General features: G+C 39.3%; 1 protein-coding gene across 1 annotated transcript; it reads right to left on the bottom strand.

Moving 5' to 3' along the window:
• Positions 1–339: 339 nt before the first annotated feature.
• LOC116874240 (olfactory receptor 148-like) lies at positions 340–1,278 on the bottom strand. Its single transcript, XM_032868802.1, has one exon. The coding sequence runs from the start codon at positions 1,270–1,272 to the stop codon at positions 340–342; it is 933 nt and encodes a 310-aa protein (XP_032724693.1). The 5' UTR covers positions 1,273–1,278.
• Positions 1,279–9,640: the final 8,362 nt, after the last annotated feature.

Below are 9,640 nucleotides of genomic sequence, written 5' to 3' on the forward strand. Positions count from 1 at the left end.
TCCAGATGCATGCTATGCCCCATGGGTTCATTATCCAGGAACAAGGCAGGAGGATAACATTAGTTGTAGAGTTATTTCTAGGGCCCCAGGGGTTACAGAGATAACAAACATAGAAAATCCTATTAGGAAAACAAAATAGAACACTTTCAAGGAAAGATTTTCTATTATTTAAAAGGAGGAAATATATGGATGATGTTGAGAAATAAATTTCCAAAATCCATTTTAAAAAACCCATAATTCCAGGTGGTGGGTATTGGAGAGGGCACGGACTGCATGGAGCACTGGGTGTGGTACAAAAACAATGAATACTGTTATGCTGAAAAAAAAAAACCCCATAATTTATTCCAGAGAAATAAATACTACATTGTGGAACACTCTTTTCAGGGAACTTTTCACTTCTCTGTTTCTTAAGGAATATATTAATGAGTTCAGCATGGGTGAGACAATATTATTTAATATCTGCACCACGGCATCAAGCAAGGGGTTGGGTGTGGGGTGCAGATAGATGATGATTACAGGACCGTAGGCACAGAGGATTGCCATGAGGTGGGCACTGCAGGTGGAGAAAGCTTTCCGCCTGCCCTCTGTTGATCGGATTCTCAGAATGGCAATTCCAATGCGAGTGTAGGAGACACAGACACTGAACCAAAGCACTGAAGCCAGAAAGCCAACATTAGTGGAGCCCACTCTCCAGGCCAGGGAACTGTCAGCACAGGCCAGGGGTAAGACAGCAGGAATGTCACAGAAGAAGTAGTTCACCTGGTTGAAGTCACAGTATGTTAACTGAAAGGTGAAGGAGGTCAGGATGGTGGCTTGGAGACAACCCACCAACCAGGCTGCCACAACCAAACCCACACAGACCCCAGGTCTCATGATGAGCATGTACCTCAGTGGGTGACAGATGGCCACGAAGCGGTCATACGCCATCACAGAATAGAGGCATCCTTCAGCAGACCCAAGGAAATGGTAGAAGAAGAGCTGAGCAGCACAGCCCTCATAAGAAATGGTGTGGCTTTGGCCAGAGAGATAGAATAGCATTTTGGGACAGGTTACAGATGGGAACAGCATGTCAAAAATAGATAGAAGTCCCAGGAAGAAATACATGGGGGTGTGAAGGGTAGAGGAAGAAACAACTGCTGTAAGGATGAGTGAATTTCCAAGCAGGGTGAAGAGGTAAATAAATGAGAAGATGACAAACAGCACAGTCTCCAGTCCCTTTGCCTGAGGTATTCCCAGGAGAATAAACTCATGGAGGTCTGTGTGATTCCTCATGTTCCTGGAGCACACAAGATGGTGAAAGCATGGATGCAGAGGCTGACTCACGGCAGACACAATACCAACACATTCATCACCACCAATATTTTTTTTACATTTTTAAAGAAGATTTTATTTTTAAGTAATCTCTACACCCAACATGGTGCTTTCAGTTACAACCCCAAGATCGAGTCACGTACTTGCCAACTGAGCCAGCTAGGTGCCCCAGTCTTTGTTTAAATATAAATGTGATGCTGAAATTAAGAATTAGGGATTCTACCAAAGACATTTAGGGGGTGGCAAAGCACATGTATGCTTTTATGTCTCAAAATATCATCTTCTTTCAGGAGTATGGATACAAAGCAATATGAAACACCACCATGGCTAAGGGAATGAAGACCTCAATACTGAACAGATTAACATCTACAACCAATTATGCAGCAATAAATGCCCTAAACTTGACTAGCCTGGAAACCTTATCATCCTGATTCCTTTTCAGAATGCACCTAGGGTTATTCAAAGCCATTGTCAAATACCCTAAATTTTAGAATGTTCTGAAATTATTACTTTTGTCTTCAGACGACTTTAAGTCTTCTTTATTAACCTTGGGAGTCAATGGCTGTAGTGAGCCTCCTTTTGGCTTGAGAGTCCACACCTAATGAAAGGAATTTAGGTACACAACGAAATGTACAGTATCTAATTCCCAAACTAGAAAAGATAAGATGAACCTTGAACATTTTCATAACTGATGGCAACTCATTGTTTTCTCTTCCTGGTGGAAAAAAGTCATGTAAGTGATAGGTGGAAGTAGAGAGCTAAGGAAGAAGAACCAGCCTTCCTGAGGAGAAGGAAAAGGAATAAGTCATGATTGGTGTAAAGTTTGTTGTGTAGTAGTACAAAGTTTCCAAAGAGGGTGGGGACCCAAGAGGGTTGCCATTTTGGCATTCAAATCTAGGGGTTTTCATAAGCTATTTTTGGGAACTATTTTGAGTATCCTGAATTTGGGCCCCCTGTGGATTGGCTGCTAAGGTGTGCCAATCTGGATTTTGATCATGAACCTGTAAGGTTCTGTTCATGTGTTAATGGTCTTTTGGGCTAACTTCTGGAGATTAACTGCCTCAACTTGTGATAGTGACCAAAGTTTTATGGTTAATTGCTTTGTTTCAGGATGTTTTGCAGAAGTCTTTTCTACAGAGGTTGCTAGACAGGATATTACCTATCTAAGTTGCCTAAGTTGTAAAATAGGAAGCTAGTATGGTTTCATTTTAGCTGTCCCAGCTCCCTGTTTTCCTGTTGGGGACCCTGTCCCTGACTACCTACGTGTCCAACAAACTCCTAACAATATGACATATTAAAAGAACTTGGATTAGAGCTCTAAAGACCCAAGTTCAAGTTCTGATTTTTGGTGGTGTGATTATGGATCAGCAACTTAACATTTCTGAACCTTATGTTCTCATCTATAAAGAAGCAGAAAGCATTCCCTGTACCAGTAGCTTCAGCCTGAATTTATCATTCCAACTAGGAAATTTTTTGAGAATGAAAGAAGGCATTACTAATAATTAAGGCAGTACGGTAGTGGTAAATAGGAAACTTCCTGCCACTTCACTGAGTAATCTCAACATTATGCCCCTCATCTGTGTCCACAAATCTGTATTTTGATATGCACCACTGTAATTACGCTCCTTGAAATGTGGGTTATTTTTCTTTTTTAAATAGACTCCATACCCAGCGTGGAGCCCAATGTGGGGCTTGAACTCACAACCCTGAGATCAAGAACTGAGCTGAGATCAAGAGTCATATGCTTAACCAACTGAGCCACCCAGGGGCCCCAAAATGTGGGGTAGTCTTATAACTGTGCCTGGTATATAGTAGGTACTCACTAAATGTTTTTGATTAACTGAGATATTATTTATTTCTCAGAATTATTGTAAAGACTAAATATGATGATGTTTATGAAAGATCTTGATACATAATAAAGTGCTATATAATGGTTCATTATTATAATATTTATTATAGAGGGTCTCATGCTAAAGAATTTCAGAAGTTCTTAGCTGCATGAAGATGATAGTCAGTATCTTAAGTCTTAACAAGGCCCCTATAGGAAATACGGTAAAGGAGGCCAAAATAGGTATGGTGACCAATCCCTGAGAAATACATTTTTGGAAAAGGAGAAGGAAAGGGAATGTGTATGAAGAAATATATTAAATCTTTGAAGAATTTGAAAGAGAACCAGGATAATGTCTTATATATATCTTTGTATCATAAAGATATTTTCTCTGTGTCATAGAAATATAATTTCTTGGGGTGCCTGGGTGGCTCAGTGGGTTAAGCATAAGACTTCTGATTTTGGTGCAAGTCATGATCTCAGGGTTATGAGATCAAGCCCCATGTCCAGGTCTGTGCTCAGTGGGGAGTTTACTTCTCCCCCCCCCCGACCTTCCCCCCACTCAAATAAATAAATAAATCCTAAAAAAAGAAATATACCTTTTCCGTATCAGGAAATATATCTAATTTTTTAATTCTAAGCAACTGTGTGGTGCTTGGAACATGAAAGATATGACTTAAGGCATGGGGAACATAAAAGAATAAATGAATGCATTCCTGCCTGCTATTTGATAGAGTGATGGAGGAAAGGATTCTAGTCATTGCATAAAATGAGAAGGAAGCCCTTAACTGTGATTTCTTCCAACAATTCTTGCTACCCAGGACTCCAGAGTTGAGAGTCAAAGTGAAAAGTTGAGAAAGATGGGGAGATGCTCTGAGACTTACATGGTCGAATTGTTATGACTGGCTCAAGTAAGGAAAATAAATTTTTCCCTCCTTTTATCTTCAGTTTCTTCTATAGAGGTGTGGGGCTCTCCATTTCAAATGTCTGTCTTCCCTAGGTGCCATGGAATTGGACTCGGGTGTTCTAGCTGTAGACCCCAACTGGTCTTTTGCATTCAGACTCACTCAGAGGGGGGGTGCTATATACTCAACGACTGTCCTATCACCTAGTGTGATTTCCTCAGAGTTAGCAGAAACAAAATAATCTCCTATCTGTGTAGGACTTTCAATTACCTCATAGTCCCTCTGGAGCCCCATCCGTGATGTAGTCCAAGACCCAGGGAACAAGAGCCCTCTGAACACAGGGAGCAATTAAATGCTGGGTGTTGAGAGAGTTTAAGAGTGAAAAAATAGTACATGGTAATCAAGATAACCTTGAAAGGAATTAGGAGTCAAAGAACTTGTGGAGCCCCCAACCACCCCATTTTTCTGTTCTGAGTAGACTTCCCATGGAATCCTTTTGTTCTTTACAAACCTCAGAGATTTAGCTGCTTCTTTGTCATTTTTTTTTTTTGTCCCTTCCAATTTCTACCTATTCCCTTACCTCTTTCAGTTGTAGAAGAAATTCTAGCATGGTGAAAAAGTATCCTCCTTGGAGCCAGAAGGTTCTGGTATGAAGAAGAAGCCTGTTTCTCATTAGCTATAAGTCCTTGAGAAAGTCAGTAGTCCTTTCTGAACCTTAATATAGCCATTTATAAAATAGAGTTATAATGGTATTTCACACGGTGATTGTAAATGAAATAATGCTTACACAGTTCCTGACATAAACTATTTGCTCCTCTGATTTTTATTGAAAATAGATGGAATGCGGACTTCTCTTCATTATTAGAAACTTTGCTTTTTTCCCCTCTTACTCCTGCCCTACCCAATCTTAGGATGAAGTTTTGTTTTCTTTGTCTGTTGGCTTAATTTTTTGTTTGTTTGTTTTGCCCTTTATTTTTTAGTTTTGCTTATTTTAACTACTAGTAATTATAGTGAGAGACATGGTGAGTAACAGAAACAAAACAAATATTTCTAGAGTTAATAAAAATGTAAGAAATTTAGGAATCCTTCTCATAATAATAGCCTGTTCTCTAAAGAACCTAAATGATAGAAGACTTCCAGACTCTCAGCATTTAACCAGACCAATCCAAGAGAGGGGAAAAAGCCCCAAGAAAGGGAAAGTGGAACTGACACTTGAAGAGTGCCTACTTGTGACAAATGACTTTAAAAATCCTATTTTATTTAATTCTCCCAACATACGTATAGGGTAAGTATTATTAGTGTGCTTCACAAATGATGTCATGGATCCCACCAGAGAAGGTAAGTCGCTTCCTCAAGGTTCCACAACTGTTCAGTAGTAGAGGTAGGAATTGAGCCTAGACTCACAGACTGACTTCAATGGCAAAACCAATTTGGTATTAAAACATCAGAACCTGATTCCTAGTTTTCCTCACAATTTTTGAGCCTCTGGATGAGGAAGGTATGCCTTCTTTTCATCCTCAGGGATTTAGACCCAAGAGCTTCAACCTGCCTATCTCCTTTTGTAGTTATTTGTGCTTGTTTGTTCAAAGTATATTTGCTTGTCATCGATGACAATTACTACTGTTAAACAATAGTCAGCCTCTTTTAAGGAGTTTCTGACGAGCAACTAAGTGGCTTTGTGGTGGCAGCCATTAACCCTGTGTGAAATTAAAGCTGTTCATCCTACTGTGTAAATTACTTAACACTGGTTTCTTTTCTTTTTTTTTTTTTTAAAGATTTTATTTATTTATTTGACAGACAGAGATCACAAGTAGGCAGAGAGGCAGACAGAGAGAGAGGGGGAAGCAGGCTCACTGCTGAGCAGAGAGTCCAATGCGGGGCTCGATCCCAGGATCCTGGGTCATGACCTGAGCTGAAGGCAGAGGCTTTAACCCACTGAGCCACCCAGGTGCCCCTTAACACTGGTTTCTAATAAGAATTTAATATAAAGTAGCTAGATCTGTATTTTTTTTCCCAACCCACCTTATTGCTTATCTACCCATTTATGATTAAGTTCCTTTAGGGCTCAGTTTTCATGTGATCTCTTCAAGCATAAAATTTGCAAGTTAGATAAAAATGATGGCTATTAATTGCAATTGTTATCACTGGTAGGTCAGGTAATCAATGCTTATAAGACTTGTGTACATTTCTGAGCATTTATCCATTTGGTCTGTTTGAAATCTATTTTACAATAGCTATGATAGATAGCAATCACAAGACCTAAGAGTATACAACCATCAGCATTTATATGTATTCATTCATTAATCAAATAATTTTTTATGCATTTTAGGCACTTCTTTACATAAAGGATTAAAAGTTTTAAGGACACATAAAGGGCTCAAGTATGATAAGAACAAGAGGAAGTCTTAGATGAATCACCAAGGAAACATTAGAGGAGAGAAAAGAACAACAGGAGACTTATATAAAACTCCATGATGATAAGAGAGAGAGATAGGAAGTAGGAAATAAGGGGATGACTAGAATAACTTGTTCAGACCTTACTAAGTATCTCGCTCTCTTTTAAAAAGATTTTATTTATTTATTTATTTATTTATTTATTTATTTGAGAGAGAAAGACCACATTAGCAGGGGGAGAGTCAGAGGGAGAGGGACAATCAGACTCCCCACTCAGCAGGGAGCCCCACTTGGGGTTCCATCCCGGGACCCTGAGATCATGAATTGAGCCTAAGCCAGACAGTTAACCAACTAAGACACCCAAGTGCCCTGTGTTAAGTATTTCTATGCAGTAACACAAACAGCTCTTCTTTCAGGAAGGGAAACGACTGTGGAAAGAACTGAATGGAAATAAGCAGCATTCTATGACCAACACACACAGGCATAAACAGAGTCTATGTGTTGTCTTGGTAGGTGCTGAAATGGATCAGACACTGTTCTCATAATTACAGACCTCTCTCTCATTTTCTGTCAATATGCTTTTCATATTCAAAAGAAGTTGTTGGCTTTAAAAGGTTACTCTTCTTATTGATCATAATCAGATATAGGGAGGATAAGGAGCATGTGGCACAGAGCCCAGATAAGTGTTATGAATCATAGAGAAATTCTTTACTTTCTCCTGTAAAATCTGTGTTAATACAGTGGTTCTACTCCATGAAAGCCTCGGGAACTTGGGACCCTTCTGTCTTGTGGACTCTCATTCTTAGGAGTTCTCACCCTAGTCTCCATAGTCCAAAGTGGCTCAGAATGTCTCTGCATTCCCATCAGTGAATAGGAAGAGGGGAAAGTGAGGAGGTCATTATCTTTTCTTCGAAAGGGTGTGGTGTGATGTTGCACATGTCATTTTTTCTTTTAGGCCTAAGGTCACACACTTAGTTTTAAGGGGGGCTGGGAAATGTCCTTATTCTGAATGGCCATAGACTTGGCTCAACTTGGGGTAAACTTGAGAGTTGATATTGGAGGATGCTTAGCAACTTGCAGTCACAAGGACCGATTTTTGGATGAAGACACCTAATGTAAAGTAGGTTGTGTTTATTCTCTATTATATTACAAATTTTGTTCTCCTTAAGCATTTATAATATCAGATATTTTCTTTTTTATTTACTTGCTTATTTGTTTATTGAATATTTCCTCCCCCTGTAAACTTCACCTAGGGAAGGGTCTTTGTGTCTTGTTATTGCTACAATGACAGTGTTTAGAACAATGCCTTGCCTACAGTAGAAGTCCAATAATTTTATGTTGACTAAAAGAATGAGTAACATTTTCTCTTTTAATATCTGATCATTGGATTCATTTAATAGTCTACATACAAAGAGTGAAATTATTCACTGTGTTTATGGAAAGTATGAATAAGCAGATAAATAAAATGTATTCATATTTTTAATGGCTATAAAAGTCTGTTTAATTATGTCTATTGTGCCAAGTACAGAGCTCTTTCATATAAGTGTCCTTCTGATAACCAGCATCATAGGTATGTTTCCTGATTCAGTTCCTTCCAACCCAGATGCCATGTAGAGTCTGTGGCAGATGTCTAGTTTTAATTTCTCTAGTTCAGCTGGGTCAGATGATAAACTGTCCGTTTTCCCAGCATCTCCCTGTTGTTGACCAGACACTGCAGCCAACAGAAGTTACAGTCAGGAGAAACAATACCAGATGTGATTTCTACCAAAAGCAAAGGGTCATTCCCTTTCACAATTAGTTTGGTACATGTAAGGAACATAGTCCCAAAGCTTAATTATGATAAAATAGAATCTGTGCTTATATTGTGCTTTACTATATGTGTGTACACACACACACACACACACACACACACACACAGATATCACATCCATTAAGATCCATTCGGTCTTCAGTAACAACCCAGGGAAGTAGGTATGCCATTATTTTCATTTTGCAAATAAGATAAACTCAGAGAAAGTAGATGTGAATGACATTGCAGAGACCAAAATTAACCTGAGTTTTCATACATATATTCTCTTTAACCTATACATAGTCTCAATGGCAATATGATTCTTTAAGTGTAAGATTTAACATCATTTTGAAATAGAGAAGACATAAGAAACTTGATCGCTTCCAGTGTCCTTTAGCTGGAAAATGAGCATAGATGTTCTCACTTAAATTGTTACCCCCACCATTAAAAAACCCAAAAAACAAAAACAAACAAACAAAAAAAAACCCCAAACCCAAACCAAACACTTTAATTTTATGATCCCAATGAAAACCCATAAACCACCCATGATTGGCAGACTTGGTCCCTGTAAGCATTGCCATGTCTCCTCCTCCTCCCCTCTGGCCACCCCTTCCCCCCATGATGTTAGGAAGTCAATGATATAATGCCCATAAAGTTCAGGACCTAATACCTAATACTAATACAGTAGTACTAGTAGGGCCCAGTGCACAGTAAGCCCTTGATAATTAAGTCTGTTACAGAAAGATGATGTGATCTGATGTGATTGTTGATGTTCAAGCATTTCACTGGTTTAAAAAAAAAAAAATCTCTTCCCTTTGCCTATCCTCTGAAGGTTCCCTCACTGAGACTAGGCAAAGGAAAAGAAGCAAACGTCATAGGGTTGAAGAATTTTCCCTTGATCCCTTAATCAAGCAGTCGCTACTTTATAACCGGTCCCTAGAAGGGGCAGGTCTTCCCAGGAATTTTGTCAGCAGTTGTTTTCTGCTACCTGTGACTCAGAGCCCTCAGACTTCCGGAAAAGGTAGGTGACCTGCGGTTGCTCTCGCTGGGGCTGGACCCCAGCCCTCCACTCTGGTGGCTGAGACCCGTTCTTTTCCCATCGCCAAATCTGGGGGAGGGGCTTGTTTTAACTGCAAGCCCAGGGGGTGGGAAATTGAGTTCTGGTGTTAGGTCTCTGGGGGTTTTCTGCAGGATTGGCAGTTTAGGGGAGTTTTATGGGGGCTGGATAGGGGATTTAGGCATCCCTGATCCTCTCAAGGTCTTTATTTTATTTTATTTTTTTTAAACTTTTCTTCTCTTTTATTTTACTTTTGTCTCTTTCTTTTTTGTAGAAAATTAATGTTTTCTCATTTTTATCTAATTTTATGCTGTGGAAATGAAGTTTAAAACCCAGCTGGATTACAGCCCCTAATC

Source organism: Lontra canadensis, unplaced genomic scaffold (assembly GCF_010015895.1).
Source record: "Lontra canadensis isolate GAN:19392208 unplaced genomic scaffold, GSC_riverotter_1.0 scaffold36, whole genome shotgun sequence".
NCBI classification, from domain to species: domain Eukaryota; kingdom Metazoa; phylum Chordata; class Mammalia; order Carnivora; family Mustelidae; genus Lontra; species Lontra canadensis.